We start from the raw sequence: 22,955 nt of genomic DNA on the forward strand, positions 1-22,955 counted from the left end.
CCAAGAACGTATTACGCAGTTTGCAGCAATCTTAGGCGGGTTTCCTTGGAAGTCCCCTTGTATTGGCCATAGAATCGCGACCTCAATGTTAACAAAGCTTTTCTCAGCGGGATCCTTTTTCTCCGCCACGGCACGAACCCTCGGGCTTCTCAAGAGCAGATTTCCAGGTACTCTGGCTGGTTTTCTGCGCATCCGCCACAGGTTCCCTATCCGCTTATTGCCCGGCTATTCTGGTCAATACGGCACCTAATACCGCGGCTACCCCAAAGAGTTCGGTAGAGCCTCTAGCGGGCGCAATTAGGGAGATTCCAGCAGGGGCCGCTGCGCCATCGCCGCGTGACGACATCACCGCGCGCCGGCGCTTTCCTCCGCCGCTGCCGCCGCCACCATGGAATCCAACAGGGACGAGGCGGAGCGTTGTATCGCTATCGCGGTGGGCGCCATCAAGGCCGGCCAGGTCGAGAAGGCGCGTCGCTTCTTGGAGAAGGCGCAGCGCCTCTACCCGTCTCAGCGGGTCCGCGGTGAGCGGGGGCGGAGAGGGGCGGGAAGGGCTGGGGAGGCCGGCGGGGCCTGTGGAGGCTGGGGAATGACCTCTCACCCGCACTGCGCGTGCGCAGTGAGCTGCGACGCCGCGGGGCACCGTGGGAGTTGGAGTCCCTGGCGGTTCTGTGCCGCGAGCGGGATACGGGCCGCGAAGCGGGTCTTGGAGGGAGACTTCCCGGCGGGCGCGGGGGGTAAGGGGAGACCTGGCTGGGAGAGTCGCCTGGGAGTCCTGAGCAGGAGGAGTCAGCCGCTGGTCCTTGCGAAGCTGGGCTGGGGAGACTACAATTCCCAGAAGCCACCGCGCCGCGGGTGAAGGGGGGGCAACACTACATCAATAGAGGGAGCGGAATAGCCCCCTTGTATGCCCCCCGGCGCCCCCTTTCTCTGCTGCTTCCTCTGTTAGATCTGACACGCTTAGGCTCCCCCGGCACCCAAATCAGTGGCTCGCTATATCTTTCCTCTAGGCCTTAGTTTGGGGTTTCGCCCCCCAACCCCCTTCATCGTGGTCCCCCAGCCCTTCCCCGAAGCCCCCCGTTCGCTCTTGTATCCGTAGCAGCTGATTTCCTTCAGCCCCACAATTGAGCATCTTCCCCCGTCCCCTGTTTAGCCACTTCCTTTTTAGAAACGACGCCAAATCCATACGGTAAGCAGAAATCTACCACCGTTGGCCCCCAGTGTATCGCTGGAAATCGCGTGTGTCTCAAGCATACTAGGTGTTATTGGAGGCTGCTTCCTCCATGCCCTCCCTTATCGTGGGCTTCTGCGAGAGTCGTTTTGCTGGTCACTGGGGTTGAAGCAGGACGTTGGCCTACTGCTGTACGGATTGCTTGGGCTGATCCTCAGAGAGAGGCTCTTTATCCTCTCTGAAATGGTTACACACATTCTTGCCCACTGCTTGCCCCCCAATCTCCTGGTCTCCGGTTGACCCTTCAGCTCTTAAGCAACTTGTCCAGCTTTAAGCTAAGATGGTAGCACAGAATCTTTGCTTTCTGTGGTTCTGTTTTCTCAGCTTCCTCTCTTTCCCCCCCTGGATGGAGTGGTCATCTCATCTGTTCTTGCTTCGCACTTTGCCACCCATCTCTCGGAGCATTACAACTTTCCAGCCCCTTAACTTACAGCATTGCTCTATATTCTTAGTTACAGCACAGAAACCCCTCTACAGTACAGAAATATGGGGTTCCTCTGTCTTTCACTCAGCTTCAAACCCCCCCCCCCCACACCTTCCTACTGTCTAATTTCCCATTCCTACAATACACGTTTTTGCGGGGAGCCAAACAGATGCAATCTAGTAATACAGAATTAGAGTGGCTGCTTTTTCTGTCTTTGAAAGTTGAGTAAACAAGTTCACTTTCTAGTTGCTTCATCTCTAGGGATAGATACACGTATTGAATTTCTGTTTGTCATACAACTGTTAAAAAGGAAATGTTGCCGCCCCTTGCTCTGCTGCTGTCAATTTTGTGATGTGGAGCAGAGAAAATTTCACATAGTGTTTTCTAACATCTATTTATTTCACCTTAGCCCTCAGACATGGAACAGGAATATTTTACAACTTTGAGAGAAAGGAAATGAATATTAAGAGACCAATCTTTAAAAGCCTTACCAAGAAAGACAGAAATAAAATAGTTACAGAATAAGGATGTATTGAATATTCAAATGTGAAATTATTATTATTTTGGCCTTAAAATATTGCTGTGGGGGCTTGGCCCTCAATCTTGCTTTAAGAAAACTAGAGCAGCTGATTCATGGAAAGTGATCCCAGCCAATTGGGAATCAGGTAGTCAGCCTATCTCATAGCCAATCAGATTTGGTTACACAGTGATGTCATGATGTTCTTCCTGTTTTCACTTTGAATGAGGAAATGCTTTATCCTGTGTTGCAGGATAATACAAACAATAAGCAAAAGAGGAGGTTTGTTTTTGCAGATGGCCCTTTCTATATTTCAGCTTAACTTTATACAAGAATGCCTGTGTGGGGATAGTGTTCACAGATTTTGGTGTGTGTGACTGGGAAGAACTGCTCGGCTTCAGTTTTTGGTGTGTACACACTTAGGATTGATTTGGTAATCCACATGTGGATGCTATGCTAATTTCTATGAAGAAGTGCTTTCTTTTTAAGAATTTTGTGGCATTCAGGGAAAATATAACAAACGGCATTCTCCTACTGAAATCACTTTGGTTTTACCTGAACTTTCTTGAAAGTCATAAGCAGCTCAATCCTATAGTTCTGCTTGTGGACATGTTCCCTTCCTTTTTTGTTTCTGTCATAGTTCCTTGGGTTGGAACATTTTAAAAAGTTTGTTTTTAACCTATTTTTCCTTAATTAAAAATGGCTCGTTAAGGCTGGACAGGAACAAAACAAAATGAAGGCTTTTGATAAGGTGTCACTTATGTCTTCTGTAGTTTAAATGTATAATTAAGTACCTAAGAAGAACTTACTACATCACTTCAGTGGCCCATTTAGTCCAGTATTTTGTTCTCACAGTGGCCAACCAATGCCTATGGGAACTGTAGCTCAATCTGCGCAATTGCTTGCAATAATGTAGGCTTGCAATAAGTGCTTATTTCCCCACTGCCGCCACCACCCAGTTGTGAATCACCTCTTTAGAATTATAATCCCTTACAATTTATTTTTCATCATCAGATCTACCCTGTGAAATGGGTCGTTTTAAAAATCCCATTTGCTGATAGGGAACTCAGGCAAGGAGGCAGTGGCTTCCCTACAGCCATTAGGTCAATGGATGATCTGGTGTTTAAACTGGGGAGAAGGGGTGTGCATAGTGCCAGTGACCACTTTGGCTCGCCTATAAATGTTGACAGAACAAATTATTGTATCCACTCTCCAGATTTGGTGCTTGTTTTTGTTTTGTTTTGCAAGATAAGGGTAAAGGAGACCCCTGACCATTAGGTCCAGTCGTGGCCAACTCTGGGGTTGCGGCGCTCCTCTCGCTTTACTGGCCAAGGGAGCTGCTGCACAGCTTCCGGGTCATGTGGCCAGCATGACTAAGCTGCTTCTGGTGAACCAGAGCAGCACACGGAAACGCCGTTTACCTTCCCGCCGGAGCGGTACCTATTTATCAACTTGCACTTTGACGTGCTTTCGAACTGCTAGGTTGGCAGGAGCAGGGACTGAGCAACGGGAGCTCACCCCATCGCGGGGATTCGAACCGCCGACCTTCTGATTGGCAAGTCCTAGGCTCTGTGGTTTAACCCACAGCGCTACCCGCGTCCCTTTGCAAGATATAGAAACTTACATTAGATTTGATACAAAACCTATTTGCACTTATTTAGAAATACTTCCTTTATTTATGGCATTTATAACCCACCCTTTCTTCCAAGGAGCTCATGGTGCATGCATGACTCTCCCCCTCCTCAGTTTGTCCCCACAACAACTCTGTGGGGTAGGTTAGGCTGAGAGGCAGTGTCTGGCCCAAGGGCACCCAGTGAGCTTCATGACCCCAAGTGGGAATTCAAAGCCTGGTCTCCCAGGTCCTAGTCCAACGTTCCAACCAGTGCGATATAGAGAGATGATTTTTCCCTGCCCAAGGGTAAAGCATACAGCAGTACTAATCTGAAGGGAGGTGACATGACTGTGTTTGAGAAGTTGTATAAAATCATTGTGACTGGATTTAATGGTGCTCTTTTGACTGGCTTTGGCGGTGCCACTATGGGAAGCCTTTATTTGCTTTATTTCCTCTAAAGCTGGGGAAATAGACACATCTGTTTGAACAGTGCTATTGGGCTGCCAACTGACCAGGACAAAAAAACGCAGCCTGGTCTGCTCTTGCACCTTGAACAGTAGTTTGGTATTGAAAATGTTTCATAGCATAGAGATAAATATTTCCACTTGCTGATGTCTGCACATTTAGCTATAAAAGACACAGCCTGGCTGGGTCAGATCTATAGTTGGCAACCTTAGCTTCTTGGGCCCAAGAACTTGGGGGAATTGGTGATGGATATTGATCCCTTTGTTCTTTCTTTCCTCCCAGTAGGAGGAATACAGGGACTGGCCTTTAGTTTTGCTGTTGCCTCCCTTGGGCCCAGGACCTGGGTTCAGTGCTGTCCTGTGTTGAGCAGTGGACAGAGTACAGTCATCTAGCCACATGGCTGTGCTTCTTGCTGTTGTAGCCTTAAAGGCTGCTAGCCTAAAAGAGAGAAAATGAACAACCACTTAGCTTATGCTATTTCATTATCCCATGTGGGTAACTACTACTCACTGTCAGAGGCTAGCAAATTATTTTTAGTTATTATATTTTACGTTTGTATCCCACCTTTTCTTCAAGGAGCTCAAGGTGACATTTATAGTCGTTCCCCGGTTCCCTCCACCATCCATTTCATTCTCAAAACAACGCTGTGAAAGAGAGAGTGACTGGCCTAAGGTTACCCTGTGAACTTGATAGCTACCTCAGATTTTTTCACTCCAACTATGGTTGGAGTGTGGTGCTGATAACACCAATGTTGCAGGTTCGAACCCCATATGGGAGAGCTGCATATTCCTGCATTGCAGAGAGTTGGACTAGATGATCCTCAGGTTCCCTTCCAACTCTATGATTCTGTGATAGTAAAAGCAGGTCAAGCATACAATATTGTAGGATGAGTGATAGTATAAACAATATTACAACTAATCCAGAATGTGGCAGCTGGACTGGTGACTGGGAGCAGCCGCCAGGGCCACCTAACACCGGTCCCGAAAGACCTACATTGACTCCCAGTATGTTTCCGAGCACAATTCAAGGTGTTGGTGCTGACCTTTAAAGCCCTAAACGGCCTCGGCCCAATATACCTGAAGGAGCGTCTCCACCCCCATAGTTCAGCCCAGACACTAAGGTCCAGCACAGAGGGCCTTCTGGCGGTTCCCTCACTGTGGGAAGCAAAGTTACAGGGAACCAGGCAGAGGGCCTTCTTGGTAGTGGCACCCGCCCTGTGGAACACCCTCCCATCAGATGTCAAGGAAATAAACAACTGACGTTTAGAAGGCATCTGAAGGCAACCCTGTTTAGGGAAGTTTTTAATGACTGATGTTTTAATGTATTTTTAATCTTTTGTTGGAAGTCGCCCAGAGTGGCTGGGGAAACCCAGCCAGATGGGCGGGGTATAAATAAATTATTATTATTATTTATTATTATTATTATTATTATTATTATTATTATTATTATTATTATTTATTATCATTATCATTAGCAGAAGGATCTTGTTGGCATGTGGATCTTGCTAACAGTATCAATTCGGGGTGGTTGTTCTGCTTATTATTGAACACTGTCTAGTTTGGTGCTTTCTTTTAAATATTATAATCACTTTATATATTTGATTTTAATCACCGGGTTGTCTTTTTCTAATTTTCCTCTTGTGCCCTCTGATTGAACATGAACCCATAGATACATTCAAAGCTTAAGGGGTTATTGATTTGTTGGCATAAGTAGATTAGACAACAAATGATTTGCATTTCTTTCTGTAAGGATGTAAAAGAGTGAACATCTCAGCTGCCTAGATTTATTAAAAATAAAATTGGATGAAATTACTGAAGCTTTTTGGAAGTGGACCAGCAAAGGGGGGGGGGGAATATGAGAACGTTTGGTAGTAACTATGAAAGAAATGAAAATATTGAAAGAGCGGAAGAAATTTGACCCATTGCTGTGTTTTCTTCCTTGCAGTGCTGCTCGATTCTCTCACCAGGAGTGAAAAATCATCAAATGGCCATTCGCAAACCAAGGAATCCACAAACCCCCACCTTAGAAAAATGAGTGGGGACATCCCTGCAGCCAATGGAGAGGCAGGTGGGGATATCAGTAAAGGTTACACTCAAGATCAGGTAGATGCAGTTAAGAGGTAAGTGTACACATCAGATTTTGTTTGTGTATTGGAGGGCCCTAGCTTGCTATCACAGAGTCATTTTTTGGTCACATTTGGTAGGTAGGTTCAGGGTGCAGGTGCTGACTTACAATGAATTATGGCAACGTAGTCATGGAGAGCAACATCTACTGTAAGACAGGTCTGTTTACCTTAGAAATTGCTTCTTTGCATTCACCAAAGAGGAGCTGGGCTGCTTTTGCTGAAGTTGCTGAAATTCCACAATAAGGACTTGTTATTTTATTTGGTTCCCAAACTTCCACCCCCACAGACCACTTGAAAATTGCTGGAGGGGATGTCTTGTGGGATACCATACTGGTTATGATTATAATGCAGTAAATTACAACAGAAGAAATAGAAGATGTAATAAAAATGCAGTTAAAAAGAAACATGACTATTTAGCATGATGGCTGTGTCTCCCACCTTCAACTGCAAATCCACAGGCAGGCTGCGGACTACCTGAATGAAGCTCATGGATCACAGTTTGGGAACCGCTGGGGTAGACAATACAGAGCTAGATAAACCAGCGGTTTGATTAAGGCAGCCTCCTTTTGTTCCTGTGTTACTTTTGAACTTTAAAAAAGGTAAAGGTAAAGGTACCCCTGCCCGTACGGGCCAGTAGTGTCCAACTCTAGGGTTGCGCGCCCATCTTGCTTAAGAGGCCGGGGGCCAGCGCTGTCCGGAGACACTTCCGGGTCACGTGGCCAGCGTGACAAAGCTGCTCTGGTGAGCCAGCACCAGCGCAGCACACGGAAACGCCGTTTACCTTCCCGCTATAAAGTGGTCCCTATTTATCTACTTGCACTTAAGGGTGCTTTCAAACTGCTAGGTGGGCAGGAGCTGGGACCGAATGATGGGAGCTCACCCCGCCGCGGGGATTCGAACCATCGACCATACGATCGGCAAGTGCTAGGCGCTGAGGTTTTACCCACAGCGCCACCCGTTTTGAACTTTATACCCTTCCAAATAGCTCAGATGAGCCCCTAGGGCTGCGTACAATATATGCATCAGTGAATAAAACATGTACTAAAATACAGTACATTAAAAGCATTATTTTTCTTTTAATTATTTCTTAATGTGCAATAAAGTCTTAATGTGATTTACAAGAAAAACAACTAAAAATGTGTTTTAAAAGCATGCGGAAAACATTGTTTTAAAACCCACGATCCTAGACAGAGACCTAAAAACAACAGCATCCGGTTGTAAAAGCTGAATGAAGTAGAACAAAACCATAAAGCTATAAAAATGCAGTCAAAGTCCATCAAAACAACTTAATATTCCCATTAAATTCTCCTAAGGCGGCGTGGGCAATGGGTAATTTCTCTCAAAGTTTTCCAAAAGAAAACAGTCTTTGCTGGCTTCTAAGAATCAATTCAAGTAAACCCGCCAAGCTTCTCTGAAGAAGGAGTTGTGTAGCAAGGATACTAACACTGAAAAAGTGCCACCGCTTGAGCCAGACAAGCTGAGATATATATATATATATAGTATTAGCAGGTGGACTAGGGCCTCATTTGATGACCTTAGCACCTGGGGAGGCTGAAACAGGAAGAGGTGAGCCACAGCGGTTGGCAGGACCGTTCCCAATAGAGAACCCTTATCCAAGCACCCCTTTCAGTATCAGAGATTGCACACCCATTAGCCTTACAACTAGAATTTAAGCAAGCTGTGATCTAAGGGCTAGAGCCCTGTGGTTTTTTGTCTTTTATTATGGGGGTTAATTACTTGCTGGGCATTGTGTATGGTTTCTAAATTACACTTGCAATCCGCTCTTCCTCCAGAGAACTCTCTATGGCTTACATGTGATTCCTAGATGATCTCTCATTAGAGACAGATCCCTTTAGCTTCAGGAATAGAACTGCATCATGTGGCTTCAGACTTGGGAGGTAATCCTTTACACATTTACCTGAGAGTAAGTCCAGCTGAAATCAGTAGGGCTTACTGCTGAGTAGACATGTATAGGATTGCACTGTGAGTCTCAGTTAACTTTTGGTTTCTTATATTACAAAACCAGTTGTCTGCTTGGTCATTGACCTTCAACGAGGAAGGGTATTTCTTTATACAAGGCCATTTGGTCTTTTGTGTTTTTTGCCCTAATATGAAGGAAGTTCGTCTTGAAGCCCTGAATTTTAAAGCTAACAGAACATGCCCAAAAGTTTGGGTCAGGATAAAGGCAAGCTGTTTCCGAGTTGTTGTTTTTTAGCGTAATGCACGGTTGTGTCACTTGGGGGCAGCATTTTCACTGCATTGCGTCTGATCTTTGAGGGCCAGTTCTCTAGAACTGAACCCAGAAGTCACATATAAGTCGCATACAAATGCTTATCTGTAAGTTGCTTTCTTGCACTTTGTATGTTTGGGTTGTTTTTTTTGTAGCCAAGCTTTGGGTTATCACCTGCACTGTAGGAAACCAGTTCATCGTGTGCATAATGTGCTTACTTGCATACAGACTTCCTCATTCCTTTCAGGATAGGGAGCAGACCTCTTCCTGCACCAATGAATGTGCATGTAGACCTGCTTATTCCTTGGGGATGGATAGGGAAGCCATTGAGGGTAGCAGCATCTCCACAGCTTTTGTGACCATAGAAATCTATTTTAATGTAGACTTCAAATGTATCTGCTATGGACAGAACGTAGGCAGCTTCTGCCTGCATTACTGCTGCTTCTTAGAGGGAGAATTTGTCCTGCCACCTGAGAGCTGCTGCTTTAAATCCAGAAAAGACAGTGCTATGTCACGGTGGCAGCACCAGACGCCTGGAAGCAGTGCAGAGTCTGGAGAGTGAAATTGCTGTTGCAAAGGCCCTTCTTCCCCAAAGTGAATTCCATGTCATGAAGCCTGACTATCCTGCATCTTGGAGAGTAAAAGAAACATTCCTCCTGACCACAGACATTGAGCTTTGCAGCCTCCAGACACCTCGTAAAGGGACAGGGAACATATGGCCGTTTAAGGTGGCGGCCGAACTTCTTCCCTGGTTGGCTGGTTTTGGGAGAGAGTCAGGGATGCCCTGCTCCTCTTTGAGAGCTGGCGTTGGATTAGTGTCCAAGCCCACAGATCTTTTTACATGCATAGCAGCAGACTGCAGACATGCAGCTCCGTGTGAGGAATCTGTGCCCCTTCGTGCTAAAGAAGTAGTCATCAGTGAGCTGAGACAGAAGAGTTTAAAAGGTTCAAATTCAGAACTGTGTGAGAAACCTTGCTTGCATCCCTTAAACGCAGCTCAGGGCTGAGCCAGCTTGCACACACAACTCTGCTTCTCTCTCTTCTGGCCTTAAAGGGACAGTAGAGCTTGAAGGCTAAAAGAGAAATCCTTGTGTGGAAGGCAGGTGCAGCTGGCAATTTAGGATTTGCAAGGGGTCAGGTGTTGCTTGCTGCAGGTGAGTAGCAAATGGTTAAGCTGGGTAGCTGAACCTCTGATGGGGAAAGGGTGAATGGATGTCCCAGTTAATGGTGTAGCATCAGTGAATGCTTTTGAACCAGTTGAGGAAATTAAACTAGAGGACAGTATTAGTCTGAATTGTAATTTGGGGGAAATGGAAAGTTAAACTATTTTTCAAAGTAGGTTTTCTGTCTCTTATTAACAGCTGCTATGTGCTCTTCTCTTTACTTTTTAGGGTAAAACAATGTAAAGACTATTATGAAATTCTGGGTGTGAGCAGAGACTCCTCCGACGAGGATCTGAAAAAGGCGTACCGGAAATTAGCACTGAAATTTCACCCCGATAAGAATCATGCACCTGGTGCAACGGAGGCCTTTAAAGGTAAAAGGTAGTCTCTTTTTTGTGAGCCGTCTCTCGGGACCATGAAAGGTAGTACCTTGGGGTGGCAGAGGTCAAGAGATGAGGGTTAGTAGCTTTTTCTTGGTTAGAATTAGTGGGTTTGTTGTTGATGTCTTTGCATTTAAGTCTTGGAGATCGGGGGTTTAGTGTATTGCTTGTTGCCACTGTAAACACCTTGAAAAATCTAGGAGAGAGAGTGTGTAATAGGAGAGGCCAGCTTATTTGTCCCATTCGTGGATCTGACGCTGAGACTTTTCTACCACTTCTTAAAATTGCAGCATCTAAGACTGTCCTGCAAGTCCCCTTGATTTCAGTGGCAGAAAGTTACCCTTGCACTAAGGGGGGTTAAACTACCTCTCTAGGTTCTTAATAGCTTCTTTACTACTCCTAATTGTATTGGAAATCATCATGGTGGCTGAGTTCAAACACAGCTTTAAAATCCAAAGGTTCTGGTTGGGGGGGGGGTTCCCTCCTGATTTTCAGAATTGGAACTGGATCAGATCTCATTTGATAATGGAGGAATAATTATACAGAATGCGTTCCCATATGTTATTGGAAAACGGAAAGCAAGTCTGTTCGGTTCCTTTTGGGATCCTAAATCTAGGCCTGTTTCATTTGACAGGAAAAGGGTCCAATTGACCCTTTGTGTGCTCAGGTTATATTAAAACTGCACTTGTCTAGACATCTGGCACAAAAAGAGCTCTTCAATAGTGTGTCCTCCAGGGTGGCGAAAGGCAGGTTTCTTCACCTGTAGACTTTGTTATTATGTTTACTGAAGGCTTTACTAAGAGTTGCATGTCACAACTCTGGCATGAAGCAAGATAATGCTTTATCCTCCCTGACAGGGCCATTTTCCAGGAGGTTATCTTTACCAAAGCCGATTTCATTCCTCCTTTTACCCTCTCTGTGTTAGCACCCACGTGCCCACTAAAGTTCACCTCTTTACCTTTGGGGGAATGGAAAGAGGCATGCACTCCTTTCTGGAAATCTCTTGGTTAATATTTTTTCAGAGGTTAGCTGGTGCTTTAGTGTTCCTTTTCCCCAGTGATCTCTGATAAGTGTGACATTTTTTGCCTTCGGACCTTGTTTATGGCCCTCTTCTTTCTTAGGAGTGTGCTTGCAAGAACAAAATAACTGCTTTGCTGCATCAGAATGTAGAGCCACTGACAGATATATCCTCAATAAAATTGAACCAGGACATAAGAATATGTCAAGTCATAAAGGTGATCAGGATGGGGCCTAATAGCTTATCAAATTCTTGGCATAGCCTGTTTGGAACGCTTGGACTTCGTTCATCATTTATGAACTCCCTTTCCAATAAAAGCAGAACCATTATGAAAAGGCAGGCCATTAAAACAAAAACTTCTTATTGTTATTCAATTGGACTAGTTGACTCTTGGGGCCCCTTCCAACTCTACAATTCTATGATTCCATGAACTTAGCAAACCGGTTGCACCCACTGCATCAGTAGGCCAGATTTTTCTTTCATGCACATTTATCCTTTAGATGCCTTTTTAAAATGGAGATTTAGTAAGGGCTTTAAAATCAACTTAGAGAAGGATGGAAAGCAGACAGAAGAGAGGCTGCTGTTATTACGAGTATCAAAAACACATTCTTTTAAATGCTCGAGGCACTTCATAATGAATATGTAGGGTATATCTGCATTCACTATCCCCATTCTACAGGTGGGCTGAATGAGACCACCCACTTACTTCCTGCCTGATGTGAGATACGAACTGGGGACTTTCCCAGTTTGCTGGCTTTAGGCCACTGGCTGACATTTGCTGTCGCTGGAGGCAAAAATACGAATCCTTTCTTCTTTCTTACATTTCAGCTATTGGCAATGCATACGCAGTATTGAGTAATCCAGAGAAGAGGAAGCAGTACGACCAGTTTGGAGATGCAAAAGTCAGTCCCACGCGGCACGGGCATAGCCCTACGGACTTCAACCGAGGCTTTGAGGCCGACATCTCTCCTGAAGACCTCTTCAATATGTTCTTTGGTGGTGGCTTTCCTTCTAGTAAGCCTTTTGTTTTAAATCCGGTGGGGGGTGGGGAGAAGGTTGGGGAAATGAGGAGTCACCCACTCAGCTGGCTTCCCTCCACAGTCACTTACCAGAACCAAAGCAGGCCCTAGATAAGGCAAGATAACCCCCCCCCCCCAGTTGAGCAGGGATGTGCTAATAGAATCCAGATGTTAGAGCAACAACTCGACTTTCTAGCAAGCAGGGTGAAAGACCCTTCCGCAAGGTATTTGGTGGCATTTCCCTTTAAAGTTGAGTTGGAAAGAGACTACTGTTTTAAGGAAGCTTCCTTTCTCTCCTGTCTAACCTTGCATGAAAATGAAAACCATTCTGACCCAATACACCCTCCTAGGTTTCCTTATCGGTGCAACCAGGACCGGCCCTACTGTTAGGCAACTGCCTCAGGTAGAGGACATTGGTGGGCAGCAGCATTCCCTGGCGGTTCCTCCTCAGCCACTCCTCTCTGTTGTTACAAGGCCTGATATGACCTGCTGCCTTAGGTATGGTGGAGGACACGATCCTGTCACTGGCGTTGGCGCAAGAGTCGCCTGCCAGCCCAGTTGGCTTCTGCACATGAAATGAAGAGGGGACGCCATCTTGTCCTTTGCTGAAGGCACCCAAATTCCTGAGCGCTGCACAACTCCAGCCCAGCAACGGTGCGGTTGCCTTCTTGGGCTGCACAAGCGAAAATGGAGCTCTTGAGTGAGAAAGATTCCCTCAGGGGCTGTGTTGTGCTTGAAGTACGCTTTCCCTCCCTGTAGGTGGAAGACAGGACCTGTCGCCCTCCAGGTGTGGTTGGACTTCCATCATCCCTGCTCAGCATGGCCAGGGGTCGGGGATGAAGGGAGCTGAGGTCCACCAACATCAGGGGGGCAACAGGGTCCCCATCCCAGGGGTAAGGAAAGGAAAATCATTGCTGCCTACTGGACAGATTATTCAGCCAGCTGAGTGGAGGTGTTGTGGGCCTCCCCCTCTCATCCTGCAGAACTCACAACATAGAGAGGTGCTGTGCCTGAGGCCCAATATGATCCCCATACTAGGAAGGCCTTTTCCTTGGGGTCAAAATTGACTAGAGAGGTGAAGGATGGAGTGTTTGGGAGAGGTTGAGTTCCCTGCAGCATGTGCCTTGGCTCCCTTGCTTGAATCCTTTGGAATTAGTTGCCGTCCCGGTTCCTTTTCCGCAGCGTACACTGTTTGTGGTTTCAATAATTGGTAGAGCTGCTGGTGACAGATTGCTTAGTCCGCGGCCATTTGCCCTCGTAAGAGCTCCTTCCTGTTCTTCCTTCCGCACTAGATAATTCGGAGGCTCTGCCATCTGCCAGCAGGAATGGATCTGATCTGCATCATCTAGCTAAAGTTCAACCTCTCAAGGGTAGCAGGTTATATAGGAAATGGTGCCGTAGGCCTCCCAACACATTAACCAGGTCTAAAGTCACTCTTGGGTTCACATAAACAGCAGATGAGGTGGCAAAACTGTTCCTGAACTGTACCACTTCAAAGTACAGATGGGGGGGTTGTTTGATTGAATGATCCTTGAATAAAAAAAGATCTTGGCACATAGAAAGCGGACATATCAGAGAGAGGAGTTCTAGCCTTGAATTCTAGCCTACACACACACACACACACACACACACACACACACACACACACAGTGAGTCCTTTAAAAGAGGCCCTGTGGATACAGAGTACACATGTTCCATGGGGCCTCTTTTAAAAGACTCACCCTGTATATATATGCGCTTCCTATGACCTGCTACCTTCAGTTCTGTACTAGCATTTGGATCCAAACTGATGCGATGAAACAATATTTACTCAGCTCCCATTTGACAGCCCACTCGCCTAAAACATGCACTATGGTGTGATTACACATGGAGAAAGAGCACCCAATTTTTTCTCTATGGTCCCTGGCCATTGTGGTTTTATGATTTCTTCCCCTGGTCACTTCGCTGGTGTTTGTGTTCAACGAAGCTTGGCATTGAAACAAGACTCTGTGGCTTTCTAAATGTTTTGCATGCCACAAAGAAAGGCTTTGCGGTCCAGGGATTGGATTAAACCACCATATCTTGCTCTAGTTTAAAAATGCAAGTTGCTGGTGCTTTTGTGCTGCCTGGACAATAGTCACTGTTAACATATCTCCGCTCCTATCTTTACTCGTGTGAAATATAAGTCTGATGTACTGTATTCCTAAAGGCAGAAAATCCCAGGCCTTTGCAAAAAGCTTTATTAGTTCCATAGCTGTGTGTTACAAAAGAAGTGCATGTTTCAGTGGAAAAAGCCCTTCAGGTAGATGAGAGAAATGGATAGCGGCCCATTGATGAGATGCCCATTGTAGGAATTCGCAAATCTTCAGGGCATAAAAACAATAAGCGTGTTTCTAATATTACAGCTTGCAGCTGAATGGAAATAACAAATGGAAAAAAGCAAATGGAAAATTACAGCTTTAAAAAAATCTTTAAAAATATTTATATAGCATCAAAGCCAGTGTGTTAAATATGCACATTTATGTGTTGATAAAGACTCCTAGATGATGTACAGGTGCAATATTAGGGTGCTTTTCAAAGAAAAACACACATTGGCCAAATTACATTTGTTTTCAATGTTTCCACAGCACAGATCCTCGCCAAAAAGTACTCCTTGAGCAGCAATGTCAGATCCAAAGGGGGCAAGCACATGTTCAGTTTCCAAAACATCCGTGAACATGCACTGTTTACTCGCCATCTCTCCCGTGTGTCTTATGCCTGATATGCATGTTGGAATTCTGAGCTTTAAAGGCACTTAAGAAACAAAAATTAGGGACCAGACTGATGCATGTACTCCTTGCCCTCCACTTTCCCAAAGCTTTTGGCTCTCTAACCTATTGTGATCCCCAGCAGGTTGCTGTTCTCTATCATAAGCTTTTGGAGGGATTTTAGCATGCCTTAGAGCCTGGCTATTGAAAGTACTAAATGTCCCTTAAAGATTGGAAAGCTCCATAGTGGCAGATGTGTGACAGATGCAAGGGAGCCTAGCCAAGAAATCAGGAGGCAGATTTCCAGGAGCAAAGGTGTCATTGCCTGCACCAGTCTTAAGAAAACCCCTGTCCTCTCCCTCCTCTTTCTAAGGAGTAATTTCTGACCGGCGTGTCGGTGTCAGTTTGGTGCCAGCTCCTGACCACGTCTAGGAGACGATATGGTGAACAGGCAGCCAGAGCAGGAAAGGGAAGGGGGAGAGAGATGAGACGGAGGCCGAGTGACTTGTAGGGCTCTCAAGAACTGAGGAAGGGCTTTGGAGGAGAGGAGGGGGGTTGTACTTATCTGAGTCTCCCTGGCAGGCCCCACCCTTAATAGAGAGCCCAAAGGAAGACGACACAGGGAGTGCACCGTCTCTGCCTGCAGCAGGAAGCCTCCGAGAGTGGTGGAATCTGCCTGGAGGGAACGTCGGGGAGAGCCACGTGAGATGATGAACCTCCTGGGAACCAGAGCCCCCCCGGCTCAGGGAGTGGGGTGGCTGAATAGCAACCGCCTGGGGATCCTTTGTCTTAAGAGCCACAAAGTGGGACATGCAGGAATGAGGGGAACAGGCTTGTAAAAGTAACGCCAAGGGACTGTGAAGGTCCATTTCTATGACCACCGCCCATCTTTCCTGAGCGAGAGACTCACGACTCTGCGCCGGGTGACCTACCTGCCCGGTGGCATATGCCCTGCGATAAAAGTAAGAGTTGCAAATAAGACAAAGTTTTGTCATTCTTCTCTCGAGCCGAACTGCACCTATGTCAATAGCCTAGGCTACTTTTGCAGTTGTGACTTTTTGAGAAAGCCTTTAAAGTTGCATTGTTCTTCCATGCATATTTCCTTTGACGCACCAAGGGCTTAGTTGCTAAAGGATTAGAACCCTGATCGTAAATACGACCTGCCTATTAGTGCAGTGGAACGCATCTTCCACACATGAGCGTAACTCAGTATAAAGTCTTGGTTAAGCTGGTTTCTCTGTTGCAGCCTTTGGAACAACCCAGCCTGTCATCTCTCCCATTATGGAGTTTGTCCTGTCATGGGGCTCTTACTGTCACCTTCTAACCTGTCGCTGCACTTGTTAGGGCCTGGTGAAATTCCATTCCAGCAGTGAAATATTCCAAATTTTGCTGTGACCTCGGCCATACGCTGTCTCAGTTTGCTGACACCGTATTATTAGTTGCTCTTAACAACTCCCGCTTTCACCCACAGGTAACGTTCACGTATACAGCAACGGCAGGATGCGATATACCTACCACCAGAGGCAAGACAGGCGGGAGCATCAAGGCGATGTAAGTTGCGGCCAGAAGGAAGAGAAAGTAAAAATGCTTCAAAACATACTGACCTGTTCCAGTAAAACATTGCTTCTCCGTACTCCTCTGTCCCAGCTGGTTTGTTAACTGTTAATTAACCGAAAGCTAAAGCAACCCCATTGGGTTTTTGCTTTTATATTTGATTGCGATTTTTTCCCCCAGGTTGCAGCTTTCGCCCTTAGGACTGAGTTGCCAAATAGAGATCGAGTGACTGCTTGTCTTCAATTGTGTTTAACTACCAGTACAATTGCATCCTCCGATGCACTGCACTGAGTACCTTTTTAAAGTTTCATAATTCAAATGCAGAAGAGCCAAGTGCCAGGCTGTGAACTAGGATGTTCACCTCTTGCCTCTGGACTTGCTTGGGGCATTAGGCATGAGAGACACTTTTCTCAGTCCCTGCCCCCATCTGGTGTACAGGTATAATTATGATACTGGCCTACCTTACAGCCATGTTAAAAGGCAGGTTTGGGGGCTCTGTGGGCCACCGAATGATGTTGGGCTCAGAATGCCTGCCACCCCAGCCAGTATGTCCAACCGTTGTGGATGGCTGTCCATTGAGACTTACCAGTGGCTGCTAGTTATGATGGCTGTATATTTCCTGTAGTATTGGAAGCAGCGTGCTCTGGAATAGCAGTAGCTGGGGCACGCAAGTGGGAAAGTATGACTGCACTCACATGTTGCTTGTGGGTTTGCCAGTGGAATCTGGTTGTCCGCTGTGGAAACAGAATGCTGGACTGAAGAATTCCATGGTTTAACCCAGCCTTTCTCAACCTGTGGGTCCCCAGATGTTGTTGGACTACGGCTCCCATCATCCCTGAGCTCTGGCCTTGAGAACCGCTGGCATCAGAGCTTTCCTTGTGTCCTTATGATTGTAGCTCCAACAACATCCGGAGGGCCACATCTCCGTTACAATTATGGCTGAGATAATGCCTTCAGAATAACTTTTGAGTACTCTTAATGTGCTGTGAAAGTGCTTGGTGTTACTACCGTTGCAATGGCTGGTCTTTCAACATCAAGTCCCTCCTTTCCTCCCCTCACCCGGGGCTTGGTCTGAGCAAGAATGATGAGGCCCTTCTGTGAATGCCCATGCACTGATGACCTTCCCTTCTTCCTCCCTAGGGTGGCCTTGGGCTGTTTGTCCAGCTGATGCCTATTCTCATCCTCATCATCGTTTCTGCTCTCAGCCAGATGATGGTCTCCAGTCCACCTTACAGTTTGAGCCACAGACCGTTAGTTCCCTTTACTCTTCTACACAGTTGGCTTAAGTCTTTTGCCAATTGCTGTTTTTGTTTGATGCATTCTTTCCCCTGTGTTGCTTCTTTTCCTTTCCGTCTCTTTCTCTCATGCTGATTAAACTCTTTAGATCTGCACGTGGTCAGAATACTTCAAGAGGCATGGTGGGGCAGGACTCACTTGTGTGAAACTTCCCCTAGATCAGAATCTGTCTGCACATGTCTTCTGTAGAAACCCGACTATATCTGTTATCATGAAAACGGTTGCTGTTTCAGAAAGAGACATTCTGTGGTCATTGCCCAAATGAATGTGTTACTTAACAAATCCCTTGTGTTGCTTTCCACATCGGCAGATCTTCGGTTTGGAATTTTTCATGCATTCATTTTATAAATTTTCCAAGTGACAGTGGCACAAGCTTCTAGGATCCCACATGGTTTCCATGGATCAGTGTCAGGTGGCATTCCAAGTTATGCAGGGGTTAAGAAAAAACTATTCTGGGAAAAAGGTTTTGCAGGAGTGAAGAGAACCCTTCACCTCTTCCCACAGGCTTTCCCCTGTGGTGTCAAGTTGAGGTTCTTGATTCCTGCAAGCTGCTTATCAAATCTTGTGGGGAAAGACAAAACCTGTATCCTCCGTAATAATTGGCGTCTTCTCTGCCATGTGAAAGGTTTCAGTAGTTGTAATGTTCTTGAGACTATAAGCTCAGCTCAGCTCTCATGGTGCAGTGACCAAGTTGACCAGCTGATTAAGGCTGACGATGGTGCTATCTGGGAAAGAACTAGATATACTGCAAGGAGAACATTTCTGAATGTTTACTCCATGGACTCTTCCCCCCCCCCCCATGCTTTCTCTGCAAGCCACAGGCTGGATCTGATCCTGTGATGAATGTGTCTCCTCTCTCATCTGCTACTTCCACTTCTAGAAGGGAAAGGGCATCTGGACACCTGAGCCCATGAGAAAGAGAAGGTGTCCTTCTTTTATTGATCTGTTTTGGTCTTTCCCTTCCATTCTGCCTTCCAGGAAGGGAGGGATGGCGAGGAGAACAAGATGCCACGGACGGAGAAGAGTGCTCCGTTTGGGCTTGTCCTTTGCAATGCGCCTTTCTGGCCTAAACTCCACTTGGAGTGGCTCACTGGGAATGTTGTGCCCATGATAGGATGCTGTGGCGCTTATCTGTGAGATGGGATGTTTGAAAATTAGGCTGAGTAGGCAAGGGTAGCTTACTGCTAAGGAGCTCAGGTTCTGTATGCCCAAGTGAAATCTGTCTCCACCCTTATTAAGTAGGTTGGAAACCCCCAGGGGTGTGCTGTTATTTCTTGGAAGATATTCCCCTGACAGAAGGGAGCCATCTGAATGATTTGGAATATGTACAGGAGCCCAAATATGTAACACAGGGAGGATGATTAGATTTAAAATATTACCACCCCATTTTACAAACTGCAACATGGATGTATGCTACATAGATGTAAGACTCTAATTTTTGAGCAGTGCATAATAAGGTTGCAAAAGAGATACAATAGACACAATAGATTCATACAGTTGAAGTCAGCTATAAAATCGGGGGGGGGGGGGGGCTTACATGCTGGTTTGTTGGCTTGTTTTTTGTTTTTTTAAAAAAAGAAAATGTCTTCACCCAGAATCAGAAGATCCAATAGGGAGGGAACTGGTCTGATCTGAGGAGGGAGTTCTGCAGAATTGGGCCCACAGTACTGAGTGCATGGCTTCTGTTTGATACAAGCCATGGGGCAGGGGTAGATTTTGAATGAAAATCCACATCTGCACTATTTGCTTCCTTGAGCAGCAAACGTGCATTTGCTGCAGCATCATGTCGAAAGCAGTTACCAAAGTAGCATCGAACAGGAGGAAGCTAGTAGCTTGTAACACAGGCTTTCCCTTGTGTATATTTATTAAATAAAGGCTTTTTGGGTGATGTCGCTCAACTGCTTCCACTCCATCAATGGTAAGGATTGGATTAATTCATTTTGGTGGTCCTTACGTTACCTTCGTTGCTAAGGTTTGATACTTTGTTCCGGGTCCCTTTGTATATTTAGTAGTCTGGAAAAAGCCAGGAAAAGGGTCCGAACCCTTAAGCCTGTGATTTCCCCTTTGTGTTTAGGGCCCTTGAGCTGCCTCCTTTCTCATACTCCTTTTATCAAACTGCATATCCTTCCCCCATAGAGATTTGGATGGAAAGCCAAATGCATCAATTCCACTGTTGGCTCATCACAAGCAAATTAGCTGCCTCATCCAAGTGGCAAACATCTTGGCAGCGATCCCATCCCCTGTCTGAGCAACTGAATATAATATAAACGCATTCTGCTAGCGTTCCGTCATTGCAGCCGCAGCAGTTATGACTGACAAATGTGCAGTGTCGGCCAGCAGGGGGCGATGCTGACTCGCCAGCTACTGCTTTGCACTAGACCCTGCTGCTCTTGGGGAAATCTGTTAAGCTGAGCTCACCATCTGTCTTGGCTGGTAAAAGGAAGTGCATTGCTGCTGAAAAGTTCAGAAGCCATCTAAATGCTTCCAAGTGATCAGTTTAATACTCTTTGTAAATCGTCACCTGTGTAAATAAACCCTTGAGAAGTCCCCCCTTAATATTTGCTACTACCCTATGTTCTGGGTACAGGTAGTCTTGCTTTTTGCATTTCCCTTGGCCTGTTGCTGGATTTTGATACAAGGCCAAGTGACCTCATGCTCTTCATCCTAGTGTGTGTCTGTTGGGGGTCAGTCGGAGAGATGGAGTCACTCCACAGATGATCACTCAAAATTCCTCTTCCAGGAGTACAAGCTCCTGTAAATTTTGCCATGGGCAGATTTCTTGCATTAGAGATAAAAGGCAGCATTTTTTTAAAAAAGAAAATTGAATGTATTTTGATTTTGTTTAAAAGACTGTGAAATTATACTCTGTTCCCTAGAAGAAGAAAAACTGCTTATTAGAGACAATGTTAGGGAATATTTTCAGGCAAGCTTATCAATCTAGCCAGCAGCCTATTTTAGTCTGGCCTCCTGTTGCTTTAGGGGAAGAGCAGATCTTTTCTTTTTCCAGGTGAATAATGGGACTTGAAAGTCATTTCTTGTTAGCACAAGCTGGTGTTTTTAGGGTTGGTTGCCATCAGGAAGGGTGAACCCCCCCCCATGTTCCTCTTGTCATCAGCCATATTAAGTGAATGTGAGCTAATGGGCACCCACCTCTTGTACTGGAACCTATATCGGGAGTTCGCTTGCAGAGCAAAGAGGTTTTCTTGAAGATGGCTTGCCTGCCTCAGTTGACAGCCCAGAGGTCCCAAGCTGATAAATGCGACCGAACATCTTTCAGGCATAGGATGATAAATGGGGGGGGGGGGGGGATGGCAAAAGAAGGTGCAAGAGCATACTGCTGGGTCTGAGGAGAGACTGATGAAGTCAATGACACTTTTTCTGTTCCAAAATATGTGTACTATTATTCACTTTTCAAAGTACTTCAGTGCAGTAAGTGAAATTGTAGTTGCTTAATAGATTTAGTATTATCCTGCTGGGAATGCCTCCCGTGTCCCTAGTCCATTCTGCCCTTGCAGTTTGTGTCCCATTGAGCAAGGTACTGTGGCTTGCAAGGTACTTCACAACCACTTTGGTTTTGCTAGACAGGGGGGAACTGAGGTTGTTGTTTTTTCCACCTTACAGGCCACCGTACATGGCCGAGGGTCCTGCATTTGGTTTGGGTGGGCCTCTCATTTTAGCAAGACTGATCTATGGCTTATTATCTCCTTATTCAAACCCATTTGTGTTGTTGGTTTAGATCTTTCTATTTCTTCCCCTTTCCCAGGTCGGTCGGCCATATATACAAGAGAACAACCGAACACTTGAAAGTATCTTACTTTGTAGCTGACAACTTTGCAGAAGAATACACTGGGACAAATCTGAAAAACGTGGAGAGGAGCGTGGAAGACGACTATATTGCAAATCTCCGAAATAACTGTTGGAAGGAAAAACAACAAAGTGAGTGGAGACCTTTGTGGAGCTAGATCTGGTTTTCAGGCTGGCTACTGGGCCATCCCTTAGAGAAAGCTGTCTCTCCAAGTTGACTTTTCCATCCCTAGAGCTTGACAAAGGTGTTGGAAGGTTCTGATCTAAAGAAAAGACAAGTTTGACATATTTACAAGTCTGGTTCACGGAAGGACCTCGGTCCAGTGTATTCAGTTGCTACAGCTAAATCTTGTTTTAGACAAAGCTGATCATCATCACCTATGGTCAGCACAATAACGTTGCTGATATAATCCTCCAAAAGGTAGAGACAAAGACAGGTTCTGATGTGCTTTCAGTAGCGACCAAGGTGTCTGCCCTGTTCCAAAATAAGCTGTAGTTGCAATGTCTGAGGTAGGTGCATAGCAGTAGATGAATATTTTTGTTGACTCCCTTACAGCTCCCCGCTCATGACAAAATGGGATAGGTGATGGGAAATGTCCTCTTTCCAGAAGCAACTAGGAAGCAAACCATCTCTCCAGTGGGGAGTATCTGGGAACAAGTATTATACAGGCCCAAGGGAATAATTATGCTTGCCAGCCTTCGTGACAATTGCTTCAATGGTAATGGCTTTCTTTTGCAGAGGAAGGCTTGCTGTACCGGGCACGTTACTTTGGAGATTCAGATCTGTATCAGAGAGCACAGAAGATGGGCACGCCAAGCTGCAGCAGGCTGTCTGAAGTTCAGGCATCTATGCATGGATAACTATTGCGGAAACAGTCCATAGAGAGCTAAGTAAGAGCTGGTGATTAATGCCTCCCCCCTCCCCCCCATGATTCTCAAGCACGGCACCATAGTCCTTATTTGCTGGCTTAGTCTAACTTATAGATGTAGGTCTTCTTTTCCACGCACAGACATCCCTTAATCAAGAAGTCACACGTAATGCCAGGACTTGGTTTGTACTTTAGCCTTTTGGGGTCCTTTCAGCTTCTCCTCCATAGCATTTGGGATCAAAACAAAATGACCTTGCAGCTGATTTGCCTGTCACATGTTTATTTGAGAGCATCCTCCTACTTTCTCATCTAGCTGAGAATTTCAGAACTTATTTGAAAAGAAAGCGGTTCCAGCTACTACCATGGAAGCGCCGTTAGTGGAATGAGCAGTTTAGTAACTTCTCATTCCGTTGAAGGTGCTTCTCTGACATCTGAAGCTGCTCCAAGCAACTGGGCCACTTTGCCCACCTGTGATAAGCCCGTTTGTACTGCCTGCTGCCTCCTGAATGGGAAAAATGGTTCTTT

General features: G+C 45.8%; 1 protein-coding gene across 4 annotated transcripts in view; it reads left to right on the plus strand.

The window, feature by feature from the left end:
- DNAJB12 (DnaJ heat shock protein family (Hsp40) member B12) overlaps window positions 1-22,955 on the plus strand; it is a 26,731-nt gene continuing 3,776 nt past the window's right edge. The window contains exons 1-9 of one of the 4 annotated variants that reach the window (XM_083441425.1): window positions 334-521; window positions 6,191-6,365; window positions 9,993-10,138; window positions 11,991-12,176; window positions 15,490-15,609; window positions 16,379-16,458; window positions 17,602-17,711; window positions 21,521-21,693; window positions 22,301-22,452. In XM_083441425.1, the coding sequence (XP_083297551.1) occupies window positions 389-521; window positions 6,191-6,365; window positions 9,993-10,138; window positions 11,991-12,176; window positions 15,490-15,609; window positions 16,379-16,458; window positions 17,602-17,711; window positions 21,521-21,693; window positions 22,301-22,422 (1,245 nt within the window). In that variant the 5' untranslated portion in view covers window positions 334-388 and the 3' untranslated portion in view covers window positions 22,423-22,452. Of the gene's footprint in view, window positions 522-571; window positions 735-871; window positions 1,187-6,190; window positions 6,366-9,992; window positions 10,139-11,990; window positions 12,177-15,489; window positions 15,610-16,378; window positions 16,459-17,601; window positions 17,712-21,520; window positions 21,694-22,300; window positions 22,453-22,955 lie in introns of those variants that run through there. The other 3 variants (XM_083441428.1, XM_083441427.1, XM_083441426.1) reach the window with 3 other exon arrangements.

This window comes from Podarcis tiliguerta, assembly GCF_965153285.1.
Source record: "Podarcis tiliguerta genome assembly, chromosome: 5".
In the NCBI taxonomy this organism is placed as follows: Eukaryota; Metazoa; Chordata; class Lepidosauria; order Squamata; family Lacertidae; genus Podarcis; species Podarcis tiliguerta.